The sequence below is a fragment of the Geotrypetes seraphini genome, chromosome 14 (assembly GCF_902459505.1).
Source record: "Geotrypetes seraphini chromosome 14, aGeoSer1.1, whole genome shotgun sequence".
Lineage (NCBI taxonomy): Eukaryota > Metazoa > Chordata > Amphibia > Gymnophiona > Dermophiidae > Geotrypetes > Geotrypetes seraphini.
Genome location: NC_047097.1, coordinates 56,335,686 through 56,361,051, shown reverse-complemented (window position 1 = coordinate 56,361,051; position 25,366 = coordinate 56,335,686). Strand labels below are relative to the sequence as shown.

General features: G+C 42.5%; 1 protein-coding gene across 4 annotated transcripts in view; it reads left to right on the top strand.

Moving 5' to 3' along the window:
• ALPK3 (alpha kinase 3) overlaps positions 1-25,366 on the top strand; it is a 103,055-nt gene that overhangs the window by 69,690 nt on the left and 7,999 nt on the right. For all 4 annotated transcript variants that reach the window (XM_033920652.1, XM_033920650.1, XM_033920651.1 and 1 more), the window contains 6 exons: positions 7,284-7,412; positions 9,893-12,050; positions 13,716-13,866; positions 19,139-19,266; positions 22,869-22,901; positions 24,048-24,322. In XM_033920652.1, coding sequence (XP_033776543.1) covers positions 7,284-7,412; positions 9,893-12,050; positions 13,716-13,866; positions 19,139-19,266; positions 22,869-22,901; positions 24,048-24,322 — 2,874 coding nt within the window. The remainder of the gene's footprint in view (positions 1-7,283; positions 7,413-9,892; positions 12,051-13,715; positions 13,867-19,138; positions 19,267-22,868; positions 22,902-24,047; positions 24,323-25,366) is intronic.

The following is a 25,366-nucleotide window of genomic DNA, read 5'->3' as shown; positions in this document are numbered from 1 at the left end:
GAGTGAAAAAACCCTTTCTGATTAAGGAGTCTACCTGGTCTTTCATGGTTAAGCTCTGGTCTAGTGTTACACCCAATACCTTCATAGTAGACTGAATAGGATAACTAAGTTTACTGATGCATAGTGGTGTTTTGGTGTCAAGCACGTGTGGCGAAGCTTGAATTCAGTCATCCATTGCTCCATCTGATGCCTTGGGAGTAACTTCCGAGAGAGAGTTAGCAAATGGAATGATGATCGTAAAGTCATCTGTGTAACTAAATAATTTTATCCCAAGCTGGGTCAATTGCGTACCTAATGAGGACATGTAGACATTGAAAAGCAATGGGGATAGTGGTGATCCTTGCGGTACGCAAGATGGATTGCTCCAGGTATCGGAGAGATCGTAATTGAAATGTACTTGATAAGTACGGGACATAAGGAAGCCTCAAAACCAGTCTAACACCTCTTCCCTGATACCAATTGCATCTAGGCATTGTAGCAGTTTCTCATGGTCCACTAGGTCAAAGGCAGTGCTCATATCAAATTGCATGATCAGGGCATTAAGGCCCTTACTGAACAAGAGACGTAGATTATCTAAGATAGCCGCAATTACTGTCTCAGTGCTGAACAAAGGTCTAAAACCAGATTGAGTTTTATGTGAGAGAACTGATCAAGGTATTCCATCAATTGGGTATGTACCAATCCTTCCATGATTGTTACAATAAATGGAATGGATGCTACTGGTGTAAAGTTGGTTACTAGTGTTGATGATTCTTTACTATTTTTTGGAATTGGGGTTATTATTACGTGACCATTATTAGTGAGGAACTTTCCATTTTTTAGGTTATGGGCTAAGTAATTCAGCAATGATAGTTTAAAGTCTAAACCCTACACTAACCAGTTATTTTCAATGGCAGTAACTGGTTAAGTGCCGTTGAAAATTAGTGGTTAATCCCGAATAGGTGATTTAACTGGCCAGGAGCTGTTTCCGGCCAATTCAATTGCTTAGAGCTGCTAAAAGTTTATTTACATGTGGATGATTTGAACTGGGATCTCTATAAGTTCATTTCATGAATCCTAGAGTTAAGTGCCTCTGATGCAGTCATAAGCCAAAACATGACCTCGTCGGGTGTATTGTAATAAACTGACTAATATCATACCACTGCTTTTTTTGTGGTCATTATCCAACTCTTTCTACCGGTTACACCACGAATGCTCAATGTTGCCATCATACGCACTTTTATTCGTGGTATAATTTTATAAAAGTTGTTAGATGTGTGAAATTGACTTGTATAAAATTAATTACCCCATAGTGCCAGAAAAAGGTTCATCATATAATGCCAGTAACTGCTGGAAATTCCTGGTATCTTGGAACATCTCACAGGATAAAAGAACAACTCATTACTAACTCCACTGCAATCAAAACAACTTCACCAGCAATCAAATCCAAAGCACCAGCACTGGAGGAGTGTGTGGCGCAGTGGTTGGATCTACAGCCTCAGCACCCTGGGGTGGTGGGTTCAAACCCGCACTGCTCCTTGTGACCCTGGGCAAGTCACTTAATCCCACCCATTGCCCCAGGTACATTAGATAGAGTGGGAGCCCTCCAGGACAGATAGGGGAAAATGCTTGAGTACCTGAATAAACTCATATAAACCATTCTGAGCTCCCCTGGGAGAATCAGTATAGAAAACTGAATAAATAGTATGAAAAGTTTCTGGTAACCAGAGCTGAAACTGTGATGTCACAATGCCTCATTCCTCCAATAAGAGCCAACCTCATCAGTGATGTCACAATGGCTTGATTGTCCTTTACTCGGCTCACTTCTCAAACATTTTGATTTCCAGAGTGGCGCAGTGGTGAAAGCTACAGCCTCAGCCCCCTGTGGTGGTGGGTTCAAACCCGCTCTGCTCCTTGTGACCTTGGGCAAGTCACTTAATCCCCCCATTGACCCAGGTACATTACATAGATTGTGAGCCCACCGGGACAGACAGGGAAAATGCTTGAGTACCTGATTGTAAAAACCGCTTAGATAACCTTGATAGGCGGTATATAAAAATCCTAATAAAATATATATATATATATATATATATATATTTTTTTTTTTTTAATTAAATTAAATTTTGTTCAATTTTTCTATACCGTTCTCCCAGGGGAGCTCAGAACGGTTTACAGTACATGAATTTATTCAGGTACTCAAGCATTTTTCCCTGTCGGGGGTTAACAAGCCATATCTTGTCTATTGCTCATTTCAGAGGCATGAAACATCATGAAGTTCCATAATCCTCCCAGGTGCGTCCATAATTTTTCGACTGACACACCCTTTCGGAACAGTTTTTAATTGTGATGACAGTATATACTTGTGTACATACAGAGAAACAATAATAATTATTCCTCTCTTCTTCAGAGCATGCAAAACACAAGAAATATGAGGTTACTGATGGTAACATAACTCCCGAGATGATCAAATTCATAACCTTGAGTCCATGAATCATTTTCAAACTAATTGTACACGGATAAAAGGAATTGCTTAGAATGAGAGCAGTAGAGCATCCTTCTGCTGTATTTTGAGGCCCGGCAATAATAACAAACACGGAGCGGCTGTTTCCTGTCATACTTAAAACTTTTGTTTGTTGAAGACTTTCATTGGAGCTGATATTCAGCCAGTGGCGTTCAGTGTTTTGTTGATCGCCACCAGCGTTATTCCCAGGTATTCAATGCCTGCCCCGTCCGGGCTTCGGTAATGAATATCTATTTTGCTGACATAGCCGGTGAAGTCTGATATTCAGCACTTAATTGGCTGTTGGTTACCGCATAAAGGACCCCTTTTACAAAGCCACGGTAGCAAGTCCCCTGTGGCAAATGCATTGAAGCCCATCCAGTTCCTATGGGCGTTGGTGCATTTGCCACAGGAGAATTGCTACCATGGCTTGGCCCAAAGATAGGACTGACCTTTACACGCTCCCAGAATGCTCTAAAAATAGCCGGTTTGCAGTTTGGGCCCGATTCTGTAAAGGATGCCAATGCATGATTGCCAAGATCGGCATCCTTTATACAATCAGGCCCTTTTTCTCTGCAAGTTGCCAGTGGAGAACAGACCCATGACAAATTTAAAATGTCTGCATTCAAAAGATCGCCTATTAAATTTACAGAAGTGCTGATTACAATGCCACTCGTATTAATCAAGGAAATAAAGCATTCGGTATGTGCCAGATTAAACACCATGCTCTACATTGACACATAGATTTAAATTAGATTGCATAAGGCATAATTATTGCATTGCAATGTGAAGGCTTTCCTGCTCTTTACACATGCAGCCCAACACGTGAATCCTGAGAACTAAAGCCAGACCAAAACAGCCACAGCAGGAGGTTATCATTTAAAATCATTATAGCCAAACGCAGAACTTTTCACAATGGCAGAGGAGAGGAGATGGATTCCATTACTGAACTGCGGGAGGTTATTGAAGCATCTCCATTCTCTACAAGCGCTATAGAACATGAAAATGATCAATGAAACATCATTCAGATCAATGAAAATAAAACTAATATGAATTTGGCAACTAATATGTATTCTTTCATATATATACTAGTGTTTAAGCCCGTTACATTAACGGGTGCTAGAATATATGCCTGTCTGTCTTTCTTTATTTATGTTTCTCTCCCTGCTCCTGTCTCTTTCTTCCTTTCTTTCTGTCTCTCTCCCTCCTGCTATTTTTCTCTCTCTCTCCCTGGCACCCTTTGTCTGTCTGTCTTTTTTTCTGTCTGTCTCTCTGTTCCCCTGTCTGTCTTTATTTCTGTCTGTCTCTCTCCCTGGCCTCCTTTGTCTGTCTGTATTTCTTTCTGTCTATCCCACAATTTCCTTTGCAGAAGCAGCAGTGATATTTCCCTTCCCCTCCAGGTCCCTGTGAAGTAGTAGCAGCATTTTCCCCCACCCCCCATTCCCTTCTCTTACCTGAGCTGTCCTACTCCGTTCGGCCCCTCCCCCTTCCCTTCCCGCGGGCTGGCCTGCTGCGGCCGAAGGTTTTTGTTTTAAGCTTTAAAAGTGCCGGCGGCGGCTCCTCTCACGCTGCTGATCCTCCTGTAAAGAGCAGCCTGCGATGGTGGCCGGCTTTAGCGAACCTCGCAGGCCGCTCTCCAGCCTCGGTAGCACGTTCCCTCTGACGCACGGGATCGCGTCAGAGGGAACGTGCTACCGAGTTGGAGAGCGGCCTGCGAGGTTCGCTAAAGCCGGCCACCATCGCAGGTTGCTCTTTACAGGAGGATCAGCAGCAGCAGTGGTGGCGGCGAGTGAGGGCCGAGTTGTGTTCCCTGCCGAGGACGCGGGCAGGGAGAAGGCTTGCCTGGCTTCCAGGGTGAGTGAGGGCGGGAGGAGGGGAGTGGCCAGAATGTTCCCTGCCGCCGGATTGGCTGTCACGGATCAGAAATCACGGCGGCAGGGATCACGAAATTTCAAGAGCGCATGAGCGCTCTAGGGTTTTATTATATAGGATATATATATTTGGTAGTATAGTAAATTCAAACTAACTAACTAAATAAATCTATGCAAATATTGACTTAAGAAAGATAGGCATGAATTTGCAGCCTGTTCGTATTTGTATCGATATATGCATAAATAAAACAAGAGATAATAGTTACTGCGGATGGGCAGACTAGATGGGCCATTTGGCCTTTATCTGCCGTCATGTTTCTATTTCAGTTCTCGGAAAAAAAGGGCTGGGCCTGATTTCAAAAAGTTACGTGAGGAGGATTAGTCATTCTGAAATGCAGGACTTTTCTTCTTCCATTTGTGCCCATGTCCTTTACACGGGAAGGCTCCTTTTAAATAGAATGTGGACGTTGGGAATTAATACATCCAGGCTAAGATATGTCAGTGGTCTGGAAGTGGGAAAGGGTCTGCCAGTGGTGAACCTTTGTACACGCAGGAATTAGGCTTGCTTTTCTGAAGTAGGCTGTGAAAACTGTAAGGCCGTTTATAGGTGTCCTGCATGCTGTTCTAGATTCTTCAACTTGTAATTTTTCTGTTTCTATTTTGTATTTCGCTGCCTATGAATCCAGGTGCACAAGTGGCACATAACCCCATTATTCTAAAACAGTGGTCCCCAACCCTGCCTGTCCTGGAGGACCACCAGGCCAATCGGGTTTTCAGGCTAGCCCTAATGAATATGCATGAAGCAGATTCGCATGCCTGTCACTTCCATTATATGCAAATCTCTCTTATGCATATTCATTAGGGCTAGCCTGAAAACCCGATTGGCCTGGTGGTCCTCCAGGACAGGGTTGGGGACCACTGTTCTATAATACATTCTAGAACACCATGCTTAACTATCTGGAATATCCATGCCCCTCCCATGGCCACACCCCCTTTTGAGCCATGAGCGAGAATTTTTGGGCGTGCAACATAAGCAGATGTGCCCAAAAACCCAAATTAGTGCCAATTACGTGCAACTCAAATTAACATCAATAATTGTTAGCACCCAACTGACTAATTAGAGGAAGATTCTCAAAGCTTACCGTGCCCTTAATGATGGTCGCTAAACCTGTTCCAGACGGTTTAGCGTGCATGTATTTTAGTGGCGGTCTTTTCCGAGCTTTCTAGCAGTTTCCAACTCTTCCATGCAAATGTAGTACAATGAGGTCATTAATATTAAAATTCGAGTAAAATGGGCTCATCAATATTCAAAAGAGCACTTGGGCAATTCTCTGTCATCGCTGTGTGATTCCCTAAGCGCGGTGTCAGCTTTTGGCAACCCAAAATCACTGACTGCTCCGAGAGTGACAGTACTGTGAAAATCGCATCTCAGGCATGTATTTCTGGCTGTGGCTCATGATCAAATTTGACATAAAAATTACAAGATTCACATGAATTATAGTAGTTTTTTGGGGGAGGGGGAACAAAAGCATACTTCTTGAGCATGTGCATTATAGGCGTGTCTCATGTGTTTCTGGCTGTGGCTCATGATAAAATTTCCATAGAATTCACCATCTACCCAGTATATGGACCACTACATTAAAATAAATATAATTAATGTAATCTTTTCAAACAAATAAATATTTTTACGTTGTGTGTAGAATCCTCAGAGGGCTCACTTCCTTTAGGACGGTAAAGTTCATGTAAGGATAATATGAGCCAATTTCTTCAATGAATCCTTTTTTTGTGTTTTTTCTTAATTTTCCAACCCCCTCTTTTACTAAAGTGTGCTAATCGGTTAGTGCACCTTAGTAAAAGAGGGCCTTAGTTTTTTCTTCTTATAAATAAAGTGCAAACTTAGCAATAATAAATGTGAGCTCTTGTGCAAACTCAGCAATAGTCACTTGTTCTCCCCAAAATTTTTTTTATATTTATTTATTAAAGAACTTATCTTTAAAGTACATTGCGGGAGCGCCTCCACCAACGTACCTGATGAAAACTTTGAAACATGGCGTGTCGGTGGAGGCGCTCCCGTAATGTACTTTAAAGATAAGTTTTTTAAAGAAGTACTGGGAAAGACCAATGCAGAGAATTTTCCAATAAATAATTATTATTACATTCCTCCAAAAAATCTTGAATCTGCCCAGGGGGAGGACCATCTGACCACACCAGAGGTCAATTTGACTGAATTTCTAGAAGATACACAGGATGTGATTCAGACTCGGTCCACCCTGGTAATAACATGCATGAGCGAGATGGATAAAATGTTGATAATGAGACTTTATTTCAAAAATAGGTTAACGAAATTTTGTGGGGATTTGGTCAGGATTTTTCCGGATGTATCCAGAACCACACAGTTGAGGAGGAAAGAATTTTTGAAATTGAAGGATAGAGTGTTGGCACTGGATGCATCCTTTTACCTGAAATTTCCCTGTAAATGTATGATTAAACTACAAGATATCGAATATTCTTTTTGGGATCCAATACAACTACAACAATTCTTAATTGCAAGAGAAAAGAAATAGAAATGAGATTTGTTTCACCTTACTGAGAAATATGAGGAGAATTAATATAACAGTATCCCAGTTTAAGGAATGACTCAGGGTTCATTAATATGAACCAAGAATCATTATCCTTTATATTTCTTGAACTTTATTTTATTAGAAATAGCAAGATATACTCCCCATTAATGTGGGCTTGAAAGGAGCTTTGTATGTATGATTTGATTATGTATTGTTTTATGTGATTTCCTTTTTTCTTTTGAATTGTTGGATATTGTAAAGTATTCAAAATTATAAATTAAAAAAAAAAAAAAGATAAGTGCTTTAAAGATGAGCAGAAAGGAATCCTGAAAGCATCATTTTTCTTGAATTTTTTTTTTTTTTGCGTTTCAGACTGTATCTAGAGAAGAAACACTAAAGAAGTTCCATGAACTAGAAGTGGAATACCAGGCTTTGCAACGAGCATATGCCCAGCTGCAGGAACAGCTCAAAATCAACCATCAGATGGAGCAAGATACTCAGGTAGACCTAGACTCATTCAATTTTTTTTTTTTTCTCACTCTAGTGAACTTGTACTTGCATCGCTGAAAACACCATTGTAATTGCCTTCAGCGAGTACTTCAGGTCTCAGATTATTCACACTGAAAACCTGAGCAACTGCCTACATTCCAAAATTTTGAAGGTGCACTTAAAAGTAGGTTACCAGACGTCCGGGGAAAACCCAGACATGTCCTCTTTTTAGAGGACTGTCTGGGCGGTGACGGGACTAAATCGCGCGAGACAACGGCGCGCTGACAACTGAGCGCAGACAACTGAGCGCAAGGTTGACGGCGCGCCGAAGAAAAGCACTATTTTAAAGGGCTACGACGGGGGGTGTGGGGGGGAGAACCCCCCCACTTTACTTAACAGACATTGCGCTGGCATTGGGGGGGGTTTAGGGGGTTGTACCCCCCACATTATACTTAAAACTGAACTTTTTCCCTAAAAAACAGGCAAAAAGTTTGGTTTCAAGTATAATGAGGGGGGTTACAACCCCCCAAACCCCCCACAACGCCAGCGTGATGTCTGTTAAGTAAAATAGGGGGGTTCCCCATCAACACCCCCCGTCGGAACCCTTTAAAATAGTGCTTTTCTTCAGCGTGCCGTCAACCTTACGCTCAGTTGTCTGCGCTCAGTTGTCGGCGCGCCGTTGTCTCGCGCGATTTTGTCTATGAACCGTCTGGGCTCCTGGACGGACTTTCCAAAACCCGCCATTTGTCTGTGTTTTGGAAAGCCCTGATGAGCTCCGGCCGTATCTGGAGGGCCTCTGAGCGTGCACGGATGAGGGAGGCTTTGAGGGGGCAGGGCTGGGGGCGGAACTGGGCGGGGCTGGGGTGGAGCTAGAGGCAGAATGGGGCGGGGTCATGTGTCTGAGGTTTCCCAGAGAAAAATATGGTAACCCTACATAAAAGTCCCTTGCTTTTCATGCGCTAGTCTGGAGAAACAAGGAGGGTAGCAGTGCAGACCATGTCGGGGGCATTGTCAGACACACACTTGGGCAAACCAGGTGGTTACTAAGCGAGCAGATAGAAAGCCAGCCTGAAAAATGTGTGGGTACCAATAGCGACCTAAATTTTACCTACGTGAGAGGACAATGCAGTAGTCTAAAGAAGAAAGCCTGGATGGGCCATTTTCTTCCTTTTCTCTACAGCAGAAGGAAATTCAGTATGCAGTATGTCGGGGTGGGGCAGGCCTGGCGGCAGGGCTAATGGTCCAGATTTTAGTCAATTAAAATCTGGTAACCCTAGTGACGTTGCAGATGCATGCTAGACTCGGCCACGATTTTACCAGCTTTTCAAAGTGCCAGGTTTTGAAAAGCTGTTCAGACACCTGGACACTCCTCTGTTGAGAATATCATTACAGCTTCTAATCTCCCTTTTCTGTCCAGCAACATCAGCATCATGACATCCTGGCAGCGTTGGTCCGTCAGCTTCATAAACACTGGGCATACTCTGGGAGACGGTCAGCTCATCCCTAGTATGGTGAAGCATGACTTCTCCTTAATACCCCAGTGGCTGGGGTCCCTCTTTCCTGAAAGTGAATACTAGGTGGTATTTATTTATTTATTCAATTTTCTATACTCCCACGGGGCTCAGAAAGGTTTTACATGAATTTATTCAGATACTCAAGCATTTCTCCCTGTCTGTCCTGGGCTCACAATCTATCTAATTTACCTGGGGCAATCGGGGGATCAGAGTCACAAGGAGCAGCGTTAATCTCACTCCTTGGCATGATAAATCTCACTTTTTGGGATGCTTCACCCTTGGCATTTCTGGCATGGATGTCTGTAGGGTCATTTTCAAAGAATGCTGCCATACCAACATCCATGTCCCTTGTTTTCCCCAATCATAATTTGGACTTTCCAGTTTATAAAATGGATGTTCATGCTGGACTTTTCCAGTGTATGTGGGCGTCCATCTCACGTATTTTCAAACAGGAAATCTTGACGTATTTCCTGCTCAAAAAATGGCTGTGAGATGGACAGGATGTTATGAGCAGGACCTTCCAATTCTGACTTGGATGATCTTTTGAAAATGTCCCTCCATGTGCCTTTATGGAATGGGCAAAAGTATAGGCACCTTCCTGCTCTATTAATCTAGGTGTATGCCTATGCCTTTGAGTTGACCACTGACCCATAGCTGATGTTGCAAGGCAGAGTACAGGAGTGGTTTTGCATTGCCTTCTCCCACACAGTGTGTGGCTCCATTATGTTGTTGCTGCTCAACATAGGGCCCTGTAGCACCTGGTATTCCCCAGTGGTCCCCCATCCAGGTACTAGCCAGGCCTGACCCTCCAATAGCAAGAGTAGGCTTACTCCAGGCAGCCAAGCATTAATCTAGGTATCGGTTATAAAATTACTCCATCCATGTATAAACACTGCTTCTGCAATTGACTACAGGCTGACAAAGTTATCATGCCAAAATTGTCAACAAATATCAATTGCCTGTTGTCTTGTGTTACAGGTGGCAACAACAAATATACTATGTTCTCTTGGTGATTCCAATCAGGGCACTGTTGTCACCACTGAAGAAGCTCCTGAAACAATGGAAGGAAAAAATAAAAGTCTGCAAGATCTTTCTGATGAAAAGGCACCAGTATCTATGGAAACAGAACAGTCTGAACCAATGGAAAGTGGCCTTATGCCAAAACACATCTCACAAACTCCTCTGCAAGAAGAACATATCGAATACACAGTCGAAACGTCAACAACAAATCCCATGGTGTCCCCTGGACCACTCATGGTTGATTTAGTGCATAGTTCTAAAGAAAGAGCACGTTTTGAGAAGGATGATAAAGAGGACATGGATGTAAGGGACAAAGATATATCACTGTTATTAGCGGTGGAATGTGATCAGCAAGGAGAAGATTCTTCACAGCAGCTAGAGACAACAGGGTCAGATTTCACAGAATCCATCCTGGGTCCTGAATCACAAGTGATGGAGGAGGCAAAGCAAGTTGAACAGGTTGAGGCAGGAACAGGGGAACCAGAAGGCTTATCAGTGCAGAATCTGCCGAGCACAGATACTGGTAAATCAGAGACAAAAGAAAAATGTTTAGCTGTCAGTCATGAAGTGACTAACTGGGCATCAGAACTAGGAGAAGACATTTCCAAAACTCAAAGTGGAATAGTTCCATCACCCTCTCCAGCTTCTACCTCATTACATATGCAGGAACGTCAGACAGATAAGATGGATGTGTCAGGAAGAGAAGAACCCACTTCAGCTTCTGCTTCACAAGAAAATGTGCAGCCAGATGATCCAGGGATCCAGTCAGTAGCCATGTTGTTGTACAGTGTCAAAAATGAATTAGACAGCAAAAAGCCCTGTGACCTGATAACTCCTAAAGAGGAGCTAGTCAGAATGGAGGATTTTGAAATAAAATTTGTAACGCAGATGTCCCAAGACGTCAAAGACGACAGTGAAGTTTTTTTGCAATATGATGGCCTAAAACAGGAGGATGCTTTGGAAAAGTTGACAAGCGCCTGTGAAACAAGAGATACAATAAACAAAGCTTCAACAACCCCCTCAATTTCTCAGGCTGAGCACAGGGAGGAGGTAATTCAGGATGACATAATATCCATGGATCAAGGAAAGCAGGATGGTGGCCTCATGGCCTCATTAAAGAATTCTCTGCTTGTGCTTTTAAACATGGCTCCAACAGCAACAGACAGAAGGAAGGATGCTGTGAAAGAAGAAAACAAGCAAGTTACCGGAAACAACCAAGATGACCAACTTCAGCCAGACACGACTGACCAATTCCCTGATGTGGGAATTGGAGGAATGCTCCCGACAACGTCAAGAAAAATAGCAGAAAGAGCCACAAACACTGATTCTATCCAAAGTGCAGAAAGTATGCCTTCAGGTTCAACATCTGGAATAATGGCATCATTGTCAGAAGAAGACATGGCCCAGAATGTGGAGATAATGCAGAGCAAGGACTTAACTCCAAAAGTGGAATCTCCCTGCCTGAGTCCCAGAATAGCCAGGAAAGCTGCTGAATTGACTGGTGAAGAGCTGTTTTCAAGCAAGGAACTGCTGCACTTAAGCCCTGTTACCTCGAGAAAGCTGACCGCAAAGCTAGATTCTGAAGAAGAAGGGTCTGCTGTTTTGCCAGTCCCTGCTATCATAGTCGGTAATATAGCAGTGGAAGATAATGTTATGCTTTCTGAATTGCAACCTGATGGCAACTTGAAAGGGAAATTTGGTGAAAGCACTGCACTAATACCTTCAGCCACACCAGAAGAGCTAGCTTCTGGGGCTCGTCGAAAAATATACTTGCCTAAACCTAAACAGTTGAATGATGTTGAAACTATAGCCTTGGATTCCCCAAATTCCCAAACTCATCCAAAACAAGAGAGCCCTAATGTGTCCCCAGGCATGTCCAGGAGAAACACAACTTCATTACAAGGACCTGTGTCCCCTCAGTCTCCACCTATTGAGAAACATTCTCCAAATTTGACAAGGAAGATGATGACATTAGAGGTCCCCAAGATGTATGAGGAGCAAGTAGATAAAGGCAACACTACAGAAGACTTTGCTCTGGAAACTAAAGATTTTTACACTGACACCAAGGATGAAGGACAAGGAGTGGAATCCAAGAAAGTCAATGATCCATTCAAAGGTGAGAGCAAAGAGTGCTACAGATGAACAGCCCACATTGAAACTTTTAGCCAACACTTTCAGCCATCAGTTGTCGACTCATTAGGTAACACCCAAAACATGATCTATCACAATACCATTACGCAATGATTTGTGAATAAGGGAAATGCTGTGATTTTGTTTGAAAAATGCAAGCAAAAACAATGTGCCTCAGGTATACACTGTCACACAGATAGTGTTAATTGATATCTGATATCGATATTGTTAGTTTCAAAAGATCATGCACCACAATAACTTTAGATTTTGGTTTCTCCATTGAAAGATATCAAAACCTACAGACTTCCCGTTATCATTAAGAAATATTAGGTCTGATAATCAGCCTGGCAGTTGAACACTTAAATGGTTATTCTATAACCCTGTACCTAGATTTTGGGAATGTCCTTGATCTGCTCATGCCCCCTTTTGAATGGTACGTATCATCTTTTCAAACTGCTTTACTTTATATGATTTTTGTATTTCAGTCATGCTTTTATCATACGTTTATGGTTTTTAAGATATATTTATGACTTTAGAGTATTGTTGTCCCCTGAGGAAGGCTAGGATCCTTGTTGGGACCCGCAATCAAAGGATTTATACAATAAAATTACAGTGTTTGAGTTAGACATCTCACTTGCCTTTTTTGTTGTATGGTAAAAATTTCATACCACATTCATTGTTGGTCTAATCATGAAATGATAATGAATGTGACTGTTGGGCAGACTGTTGCCATGGTCTTTATCTGCCATCATCTACATGTAGTATGTGTGAGAAAAACAGGAAGGGAGGGGCTAGAATAGACCCTTAGCTCAATCTCTGATTCTAAGTGGTAGAACTCAGTAAGGACAGAGTGTGGGAAGGATGAAGGAAACACTCCAGAGCTTGAGCCCGGTAGCAGTGAATGATTTATGCAAAGCTGCCAAATTATCCAGGTGGGAGGACTTTTGGCCAGTCCATGTTTTGAACTTATACGTGATTACAAGGAGCTCCAGAGTTGCCTGACAAGTTGATCCAGTCCTACGTTTGCACCATTGCATGCAGGGACTTGTAGTTCCAATTTCATTACTGCATTTCCTAAGAAATGAAAGACAAATCCCAGAATGCAGTGAGGTAAACCCAAGACTAGATCAACTTGTTGGGAAAATCTGGAGTCGGTTGGCAATTCTAAATTTGCATCCCAAAGTAGTGTGCCATGTGTAATCCCTGAATCTACCCACTAAAGGGACAGTTCTATCACTGTACATGTAATACAGGCACATAAGTGATTAACTAATTGGCCGCAATGGGCGGAACCTGCGAGAGACATGGGTGTGGCTCCAATTCATACGCATAACTTATAGAATATTATGTTGAGTGCAGATCATGGAACATTTAGGTACAAACACCTGCCATTGACCTGGCATAATTTAGTCATGCCAATGCTGACTTACACTAGAATTGTATAATAGTTTCTTGGCACCCAGATGCTGTTCAGAATTCCATAATGTATTGGGATAGGGTTGTCAGAAATCCAGCACTGGCATAAGTCCTCCTTCTTGAACTGGGTACCTTGGCAGCTCTGCTTAGGGAAGAGAGTGCGTGGATCAGTGGAGTTAAGCCCTGGCACCGGGTGCTGTGTATGTTATCTTAACCGTTGTGTTTATCTCCACAGCTCCACAAGTGATCCGTAAGATCAGAGCAGAGGAGTTTTCTGATGTGTCGGCGGGAAACCTGAAACTCTGGTGCCAGTTCTTCAATGTTTTAAGCGACTCTGTAATAACTTGGTACAAGGATGAACGCCTGGTTGCAGAAGTAAAAAAATGGTAACCACCAAAATTTTTTATTAATCTTATTTTTAAAAATTGTATGTTGCTCACAATATATGAATGGCATGAGACTCCAATTTTGCTCTTACAATGTGGTTAGTCGGAAAAAGCACTAGAATGTGCTGCATCTAATGTTTTGGACACATGGGGGCACTGTAGTGCTAAATCAGTTCATAGAGAAATGGAGGAAGTTGCAGAGATAATGAATAAAAATTATTGAATAAGAAGGAGTGATTGGTAAGGAGCTGCAGGGCTGGAAATTACTACCGTATTTACTCAAATATACCATTTATACTCAAATATACTACCGTATATACTCAAAAAATTGGCCAAAAAATGGGGGTTTTGGTTTATATTTGAGTCACCACCTGACCGATGGCGTGGCTATCCTCTTCAATAGAACAATCCCCTCCCCCCACTCAATAGATGCCCCCCCCGGAATGAATCTCAAAGCCGCTATTCTCTGCACACAAACCCTCGCTGCCGAAGTCACCCTTCCTCCATGCACACCCCAATCTCCAACATCGCGCTTACCATTAGCACTGAAAACCTGCGGCTGCCGTCGTCAATGCGATATTCTGATCCGGTGCGGAGCTTTGAGCATCTGTGCATGCTCAAAGCCTGCCAGCTCCTGCCCCCTCTGAGATTCTCAGAGAAGGCTGGAGCTCAAGTCCCTATAGAATTAGGACAGAGCAGGGGCAGAACAACCAGCTGTACATCATGGCAGTAAACATTAGACACAACCCTCTCTTTCAAGTTTTGCTTAATCCATTAAGGCAGTGTGTCGCAAACTGTATGCCATGGCACACTAGTGAACCACCCAAGATTTCAGGTGTGTTGTGAGATGCCAGGGAGGAGGAGAGGTGTTGGCACCGGCTGACTGCCTACGGATGTGCCTCTCATAGTGAGAGGCATATCCTGTAGGCAGTCAGCCGGCACCAGTGCTTCTCCTTCTCTCCATGTGTCTTCCCTTCTGTCCTCCCCCCCGGTCGCGCATGCACAGACATCTCCCACTGACCGATCCCCCCAGTACCCCTCCAAGGAGAGATCCCTCCCCTCCCCTGACATCCCCACACACCTCCCTTGTATCTTTGATGAAAAATCAGCAGGAGGGATGCCTACTCCCTCCTTCTAGCATGCCTGCCTCTTTAAAATGGTGGGCCTTCCCCTTCCCGGTACATCCCAGTGTGCACCGGGAAGGGGCCCAAGACCCAGATTGGCACTGGTTCAAGACTCGTATGTCTTTAGTACTACCAAAGACATTATTCAACACCTCACCTCATAAGCCAAGAGGCTTAAAGATAGGATTGCTATTTATGCAACTGAATTAAGCAGTTTACTTATGTGGTGAGGGGCTGAATGTTGGCACTTAACCCGACTCCATCCCTGGAACACCCACAAGTTAGCTGCTTTTGAATTCAGCAGTAATCAGTCATTTTCAGCAAAGATAACCAGTTAAGAGCCTCTGAAATTGTTTGGATACCAGGAACAAGTGATGTAATTGGTGAGTGGCTATTTATCGGACAGTTAAATCGTTTTGAATATTGGCTGGTAGGAGTTGAAGCTATCTGTTATGAAAATATTAAGCTAGTCCAGAAAAAAAGGTTTTACCCCCCCCCCCCAGTGTGTTGTTTGACTGCTATTCTTTTCCTTTTTGGAAGTAACTGATCAATCTGCCTACCAAATTTGTATTGTGAAACTATCCTCTACAGAGGTGGCTGTATGATGAGGGTAGCCAACGTAATGCCGATTTTTAAAAAGGGTTCCAGAGGTGATTCGGTAAATGATAGACCAGTGAGTTTGACATCGATGCCGGGCAAAATGGTAGAGATATTAGAAAGAACAAAACGACAGAACATATACATAAGCATGGACTAATGAGACAAAGCTAACATGGATTTGGTCAAGGGAAATCTTGCTTCACCATCTTGTGAACTCTACAATGCAAGTACTGTGGCGAGTGTTAGCTATAAATTGGAGAGACTGAGATCACACTCCACATATCTTGGCTTAGGAGTGAGGTTCATTTTTGTCATGGTCTGCCCAAAACTAACTAATTTGGAGACAGCGCCTCCTCCTGGGCTTTTATTACATCAGCCCCAAAATGTTTAAAGGTGGCTCCAAAACACATTTACATGTATAGTATAGGCAGAGTTGGATTTAGATATATAAAACATTCTAGTTACAGTATAATACCGAGGCTGTGAATTGCCTCTCAAGGATTCAGTTCCCTCCAGAAGATCTGAGCAAAAATAGCTGTGGGCGGGAGCTAACTTCCTCTTTCTTTTGAATCCTTTTTGTTGGCTGGGCAGCTGATGTTGATTTAGGAAACACAAGTGTAAGTGGGTTACACAGGTTGTGCTTCCACTCTTTGGAACGCTCTTCCATCATCCCTCTGTCATGAACCCTCTTTACCTAAATTTTAACTTAAAACTTAACTTTAAATTTAAACTTAAAACTTTTTTTATTCAACAAGTCTATGATACATTTTGTTTGTATTTGGCACGGGGTTAATAGCCTTACATAATGAATTAGAGTTATTGCTGATATTGTATTTATGGCACAGATAATGTTCTCTGCAGTTGCCTAAATTAATAGTATCAATTGACCTATCAGATATCCAATTGGCCAAGTTTTTAAACTAAACTAAACCTTAAGCTTATATACCACATCTTCTCTATAAATATAGAGCTCGACACGGTTTACAAAAATTAAAAGAGAAGTACAGTGGGAGTTGGTGGTAGGGGGAAGCGGAAATTTACATTTTTGAAAATAGCTAAGTGGTCAGGTGTCTTCGGAATAGTTGGAAAGAACCCAGATTGTACAGTTGGGCATGGAAATTATTCCAAAGCTCTGTAGTTTTGGGAAGTGAAGAGATTTCCCTAATTTTCCAATGTAGGTAACGCCTTTTAGTGAGGGGAAAGATAATTTGAGCTTTTGGATTTGATGATGTCAGGTCTCGCAGCATTCCAGGATAGAGGAATTAAAGGGGGAAGAATGCCATGCAGGATCTTGAAAGTTAGGCAGGCACATTTAAAGTAGACCCTGGAAATTACTGGGAGCCAGTGGAGTTGTAGCAAATTTGCTCTTTGCAAAGATCAGCCTAGCTGCAGTAATCTGAATTTGCTGGATTTGAAGACTTTTCATGGTCAGACTTAAATAGACCGAGTTGCAGTAGTCCAGCCTCAAAAGAATGATTAATTGAACAAGGACAGCAAAATGTTGTTCGTGGAAACAAGATCTCACTTTCCTCAACATATGGAGGCTAAAAAAGCATTTTTTTTTTTTACTAGAGAGTTAAGATGATCAGTAAATGAAAGTGTTGAGTCTATAATGACGCCCAAAGTTTTTCTTTTAATTGATGAAGAGGAAACAAATTTTCTACTTCCCCATCCAGCTGTGATAGATGCTGCTTGCAAGCCCCATTTTAAGAAGATGTGGAAAACAGTGACATCTTGTGGTCATATGAACAACAGAACTTTTTTCTAGATTGCTCCATGCTCTTGAAGAGCATGGGGCGGATTCTATAAAGGGTGCCTAAAGCTACCTAATTGGCAAAATACCCTTAATAGCCTCAATAATTGGTGGAAAAAAATTTAATTGGGTGATAGGCACCTATCCGCTTCTCTAAAAGATAGGCACCTATCGCATGGTGCTTAGCGGCTTCTACTGCCTAAGTGTGCGTTTCTATGGGCGGAGTGTGATTTAGGTGCCGCTAGGTGCGATTCTCCAAAAACTTAGGTGCCTGAAATATTAGCTTATATTTAGGCACTTAGGCCCAAATTCTGTAACCAGCGCCTAAAGTTAGGCACCTATTTCAGAGGCGTCCAACTAAATCAAGAAAGCGCGATTCTGTAACAAGGCGCCTCTAAAAATTTAGGCGGCCTTCAAAAAAAAAAATAGGCGCTATGCATGTTAGGCACGGGCGTGGCTACGTGTTAGGCACCTTCTTACAGAATCGCCGCTCATAAGAGTGCTTAAGCGCTCGCAAGGGCGCCTAAGTTTTAGTTGTGCCTAGCGCTGGCCTATTTCTTGGGCGCCTCCAAAATAGGTGTCGCTCAGCGCGATTCACTAAAAGCACCCAATTTTACTTGAATCGCGCTGATCAGTGCCTAATTAGGTGCCTAACTTTTGGGCGCTTCTTATAGAATTTGCCCTTTAAGTTTTTACATAGGCACTGTTAGCCGTGATTCTGTAAACGGTGCCTAAGTGTGATTGACTCATGGCCGGTTCCATTTTTCTAAGTATCAGCTGATTTAGGTGCCATTTATAGAATCGACCCCTCAGTGCAGAAACTGAGTCACTCCACGTTTTAGCCTGACATCTTCAATGTCCCAGTTGTTGTGACACAAAAAAGGCAAGAGAAAAGTACTAGCAAGTCACAGAGATGTCCATCTGAGATCTCTGATGGTGGCACAAATGACTTCTCCTCCGTGCCTCCCTGAAAGCTTATGGCGGGAACTTTTTAGGTGGCCGAGTGGACATCAGTGGGCACTCCTATTGAAAAGTATCCTTTCTGAGATCTTCCTAAGACTTTGGCACCCCATGGAGCTTATTATCGTACTTATACAAATGAAAGTAGGGTTACCAGATATTTGGGAAAACAAGTTTCAAGTTTATTAATTCTTTTGATTAATCGCTTAATCATAGTTCTAAGCGATGAACAATTTAAAATACATTCAAAGGGAAACAATACAATACAAACTATGAACAATACAATAAGGTTAAAAATTAACTCATCTTATTCATAACATAAGGTAAAAAGGGGTTGTGAAATACAATTTAATATAGAAAAGCAGAACAAAAAAAGGAAAGATACACGAGGGAAAGAGATAAAAGCATATTAATAGAATAAAATCAATGACCTGGGTATTAAAAGATTAAATATCAAAGGCATCTTTAAAAAGAAATGTTTTTAAATTACTTTTGGCCTCTAAACGGTTTACAAAATCTAACATACATAAGTTTTAAGACAAAATAAAAAACAAGTAAACATCAGATCCTCAGAAAATCAGCAATCAGAAAAAATCAATGCCTAAAAAAAAGGTTTTTTACAAACCATTGTGTTTTGAGTAGTTTGCTAATTACCACATTTCTGTATCTGCCCCACAAGTGAGTTCCACAATTTTACCCCTGCGCAGCGCTGGTTTCTGCATGTTTTGGGCAGACATTTGCCATTAATAACGCTGAATTTTCAGAGTGCAATGATCTTTTCAGTTGGTCATTTCGGTTGGTAATTGTCTTTTTTTCCTGGTGTATTCTGTTCTAGTTCTGGTGACGAGGGGCAGGTGGCACTGGCCATCGTGCAAGCCTCCAGGAAGGACTGCGGAGTGTATCAGTGCACTATCCAGAATGTCTACGGAACAGATTCCACTGACTTCCTACTCAGTGCTGAGGGTAAGCACCCTATCAGCATGAGAACTTACATCTGCTTCGCAAAAAGAGCATGAGAAGGGAAGAGTGACCTAGTGTACGTGTGTCAAACATAAGGCCCGTGGGGCAAATTCGGCCCTCCTGGCCGTTTTATGCGGCCCACGGGTGACTGTGTACCTTACATTAGACCAGGTGGTCGGCTTGAGGGCGATGTGGCATTTTGCTAATTGCCTCCCCCAGGTGTTTACCTGCTGGCCGGCTCCCTCCTCCTCACTGCCGCAGTCATTTCTATACACAAAGCCACGAGCGGCGGCTCCTCATGCATCCCGCAGCTCACCCAAAAACCTTCCCTCTGGGATTTTGCATTAGCGGGAATGCTTCTGGGTCAGCTGTGGGCAGCGTGTAGGAACCGCTGCCTGTGGCCTTTTGAAGACTGCAAATTCGGCTGCACTGAATAATGAAGGAAGGAGAAGGTGCTACTTGGACTTCTGGAGCTGTGGGGGGACATAGGAGGGCAGAGGCAGGGAGGGAACAGGGCCATGGAGGGGCACGCCCTGGGGCCCAGTGTGTTTGGGTGCCTAGGGCCCACTGAAGAATTAATCCTGCCCGGCTTAAAGCCTCTGCGTATCTATGGAGCCAGCGTGTGACCCTTCCAGCTTTTATCTATGCAACTGTAAATATTTATTTTAACTTAAATGATAACTGAGCCCCCTCATGGAGGGAGGAATATGACACGCAAAGAACTAGAAGAATCCAAAGGAGGAGGTTGTGGACCAGAGTTGGTGAATCACAAGAATTTTATTGACGAGGACCTGACATAGCTCATGTTTTAGCACTCGGTTTGTTTATTTTCGTTTGCTTGTTCATTTATTTAGATCCCGCCCTTACCCAGGGTAGGTTACAAACTTACATACAAAAATATAGAATTACATCAAAAATACATTCACAGTCAACAATAAATACCCCCACAAAACAGAGCAAAAAAATACAAACAATAAAATGCATAGGTGACCAGCACCTTACTGACATCATCTCCTCTTCATTAGTAACATACCCCCTCTTTTTCTAAGGTGCGCTAACCGATTAGCGCGCCCATAGACTAACATACACACATTAACGCACCTTAGTAAAAGAGAGCCATAGTCTCATACCCTATATTTCGTCTGGCAAAAAAGATGCCATTTCAGCAATTTTTTTAAGCTCTGTATATGCTGCTGTCGTCGAATATACTCGGGGAGATTGTTCAGTTCCCTAGGCCCTATGCAATAGAATATGCTATCCCTAGATATTGTCAGCTTCAGCTCTTTCACAGATCGCATGTGCAGCTCTAATTGTTCTGCAGGGTCAAGGGTCAAGGAGTGTGTCATCGTGCCAAGGGTCAGGATTCAAGTGGTCCAACAGGCAAGACAAAAGGATGCAAACAGATTGTAACATTTTACCAAAGCGAGCCGAAGCACCTTTACTAATGGTAAGTTTAGCGTTTCAGCTTGTGGTGAAATGTTACAGTCTGTTTGCATCTCAGGTTGAACTGACAAAGGGATAGAGGGGTACAGATAGGAGTAGAGGTAGGTTATAGGGATAGGAGTAGAGGTAGGTTATAGAAATAGTCAGGGACCACTGCTCAGGCAATAGGCCTGATGGGCTGCCGCGGGAGCGGACCGCTGGGCGAGATGGACCTCTGGTCTGCCTCAGTGGAGGCAACTTCTTATGTTCTTATGATTTTTTACTGATCCCTGACTCAGGCATAGGAGCTGAAACACAGGCAGTGCTGTGTCATCTTCAATAAAACTCTTCTTGCAGTTGATCAGCTCTCATCTGTGACCTACTCCTTTTGTTCCTTGGGGCAAGATTTAAACAAAATAATAATGCCCACTGGTAGCTGCATTGTTAAAAGCAGTAACATTAAAAAAAGACAGATCAGCGAGGTTGCAGTTGCTTCTGGGAGTATTCAGGTCACCTATCACCGTTTGATAGGTAAGGATCGGCATAAAGAATTGGGGCTTTGTTTAATAGAGTGTGCCCAATATTTTTACTCATCTTCCCTGGTTTGGGTTTTATTTTCTACTTTTCTTCTTTTTCATTTAAGTATTTTCATTATGGAAAATTGTGGCTGTCGTGGCAGTCTAGTTGGATATGTAGAAATAAGGGTCAACAAGTCATAGGTACCGAGACAGACAGGGAAAATTCTTGAAGTACCTGTAATGCAAATCACTTTCCCTTTTTTATTGGACTTAATACATTTTTGACTAGCTTTCGAAGGCAAATACCTTTTGTTTTTTACTTGAAACATTTTAATATGGCCGTTTTTGGGGTTTTTTTTGCAAATACTTTCCTGACCTGAGAAAGAAGGTTCTGGACTTTGAAAGCTAACCAAAAGTAAGTCCAGTAAAAAAAAAAAATCCATCACCTTATTTTCTTATTTTTTTTCTTTTTTTTAGTCTATTACCAATAAAGTGGACTAACACAGCAAGTATAATGTGTCAGCATACAATTTATAACTTTTATATTGCTTTTTGTTACTTTTTTATTGTGTATCACTTAATTTAGGGACCCTGTTACCAAGTTGATGAAAAAAGTTACCTTAACGCATCCTTAGTGCTATTCCAAAATTCTAAGGCCATTTTTACACTTGGGTAAATGACCGATTTTTCTATTTTCTGTATTAAACTAAACTAAACCTTAGGTTTGTATACCGCATCTTCTCCGCAATCGTAGAGCTCGGCACGGTTTACAGGGCTAAGATAGAAAAGAACTCCAAAGGAGGGTTATAGGATTAAGTGTAAAGAAGATATAGAGGGTATTAGGGTACCAGAGAGGGGGTGAGGTGTTACATTTTTGAGAAAAGCCAAGTTTTCAGATGTTTACGGAAGAGTTGGAGGGAGCTCGAATTTCGGAGTGGGGATGTAAGGTTGTTCCAGAGCTCAGTGATTCTAAAGAGGAGGGATGTCCTTAGTTTTCCAGCATGGGATATACCTTTTATAGAAGGGAAGGATAGTTTTAATTTTTGGGAGGATCTGGTGGAATTGGGATTAGAGGAATTCCAAGATAGTGGGATAACGGGAGGAAAAATGCCGTGTAGGATCTTGAAAGTTAGGCAGGCACATTTGAAGTGGATCCTGGAGATTACAGGAAGCCAGTGAAGCTTGGACAGAAGTGGTGAGACGTGGTCAAATTTACTTTTTGCGAAAATAAGCTTAGCCGTGGCATTCTGATATGGCCATGTGCTAATTTTTCCCTACTTTGTAGTCGGTAAGGCCTTGCACGCTAGCCATGTGCTAATTATTAGAATAGATGTGCTAACTAATTAGCATAGAGTATGCCCACTCTCCGCCCTCCCCCCCCAGACCCACCCTAGTGCTCAAAAATAAATTTTATTTTTTAGTGCATGGGTAGTGTGCACCAATCTCACAACTACCATGGGATGTCTAAGTGCGCCCACCCTAAGGGCATTTTTAGCTGCGGTAAGCACATGCCAGTGCTTACCGCTGCTTAGTAAGAGGGCCCCTTAATATGTTTGTTTAATCACATGAACATTGGAACTTCTACACCTGAAACAGACTCAAATTTTGTTTTCTAGTTCCTTTGTGTCCAACGTTTGGTAACTTCTAATAACTTTTATTTTGTAGTGTTATCAGGAATTACACCAAGAGAACTAGAAGGTAAGCTGTATTGAATGAAGCAGTGGGATGATGTTTAGCTGGGTCTAACTGTGGCATTCTGAATGTTGAACTTAAGTCTATAGTAACTTGTGCTGTAAAATGTTTGTGGTTGTAGGGAGGTAGAGCAAAGGGTCGTAAAGACGCTCAGAAGCCGGAACTGTAAGAAAAAAATGGGTTGTGTCACTTTAAAGGTCTATGAGCATGGCCCTCAATGCATGTGGATGCAGGATAAAGTGAAAAAAACCAACGACAGCACTTTATATATATACAGTATATTCGGTGGGCCAGCTGATTTAATGATCGGTGCTGAATGTATGCATAAGTTAGGCCTGCTATTTCATAAATCATCAGCACCAGTATTCAGATAACTATCCAGACAAGCTGGATCAGAGAAATAGCTGAATAATTGTGGTACTTGGATCAGTAGCATAGCCAGCCCTGTTATTTTGGGTGGGCTACCACATAATTTATCCTGCATCTTGCCCCCTTCTCCTTCTGCCCCTGGATCTGGCATTTGTCACCACCCCTACCCCAGTGTACCTCAGTTCCTGGCGGCAGCAGCGATGTGCATCCGCTACCTACGCTAACCCTGCGTGTCCCGCCAGAGAGAAAACAGGAAATGATATCAGTGAGGGCAGGGCATGGCAGAGGAAAGTCTGCAGGGTCAGCACAGGAAGTGAATATGCATCGTTGCTGCTTGCCTGCAAAGGTGATGAGGTTCGGGGTGGGGGAGGTTTAGAGAGGGGGAGAGTTGCTGGGCTGTGTGCCGGTGAGTGGTGGCAAATGTCAGATCCAGGTGTGGGAACTGTACAAGCCCACCCTGGCCCACCTGTAGCTATGCCACTAACTCAGATAGCTTCCATTGGCCACTGAATACCTGGATATTCAGTGCTGGTACTGGTTATGGCCCGACACTAAATATTTGGGTATAGAATGTGGCGGTTAGAGTTTAAAGAAATGTTGTCCTCCCCCACCCCCGAGCATATTAATACAAAAAAAAAAACCTTATATACTTTGGGAAATAAAATTAATAGATAATGACACAAAAATGAAACATATCCTTGTGCCCTGCACACTCCTAGTAACCATTTTGTATTATGACATAAATTTTGCCTTCCTTACTTTGCTCCTTTTGTTACTTTTCAGTTGGTGAAGAAATTGAAATGACACCAATGGTTTTTGCAAAAGGATTAGCAGATTCTGGATATTGGGGTGACAAGTATTTTGGAAGAATTGTGTTGGCGGACGTGGATGTAGGTGAAGGGTACCTGCGGAAAGCATGCAGGGCAAAGGTCATATATGGGCTGGAGCCAATGTTCGAGTCCGGCAAGACTTGCATCATAAAAGTCCACAATTTCATTACCTTCGGGACCAAGAATGAGAACACCCTCGTCGAAAAGAATTATGACATCACAATTCAGGTAGATTTCTCCCTGTTTACAGTGAAAGCCTTAAAATGCTCTTTCGAGGCGATTCTGGAAATTGGTTCTTACTTTTTGCCGCCACAATTTTATAATGGCATCAAGGTGTCTTTATAAACCAGTGTTTCCTAAGTCAGTCCTGGAGTACCCCCTTGCCAGTCAGGCTTTCAGGATATCCACAATGAATATGCATGCAATTGATTTGCATAGACTTCCTCCATTATATGCAAATCTCTTTCATGCATATTCATTGTGGATATCCTGAAAGCCTGACTGGCAAGGGGGTACTCCAGGACTGACTTGGGAAACACTGTTATAGAATCCTAGCACAAATTCTGCATTGGTGTTGCCAAGAAGAAGCCGTGCCGCTTAACCCAGGTCAGTGGCAGGTGTAAGCAGGGCAAGCGCAGGCGTAAGTGGCTCATATTTATGCATATAAATGCAGGCACACCTTTTATGGAATTGTCTGTTTGCCTGTCTTTGTAGTCAGGCCACGTTGTAGTAATACAGCTGTGACCTGGATGCTTAATAAAGGCAGAGTTGTGACCCACACTGTTCTAAGTCCTCTATCTACAGTCCTACCAGTGGGTGGTGCTGTTTCACGATCACATTTTCAATATTGAGGGATAGGCAAGCTGTACAGAACTCCGGGGAACTTGCCTGTCTCTAGCCATTGAAAACACAATATAGAACAGTGGTCTCAAACACGCGGCCCGGGGGCCACGTGTGGCCCGCCAGGTACTATTTTGAGGCCTTCGTTACGTTTATCATAATAATAAAATAAAAGTTTCTTGATCATATGTCTCTTTAGCTATAAATTACAATATTATTATTAAAACTTAGCCAAAAGAAAAGATTTATAAACTATAAAGAGTTTTACCTCATGCAAAATTGTCATTTCTTTAATAAGACATTAACTAGTTTTTTTCTGCGGCCCTCAAAGTAACTACAAATCCAAAATGTGGCCCTGCAAAGGGTTTGAGTTTGAGACCACTGATATAGAAACAACACCCTCCACTGGCAACAATGCAATTGGAGGGTTCC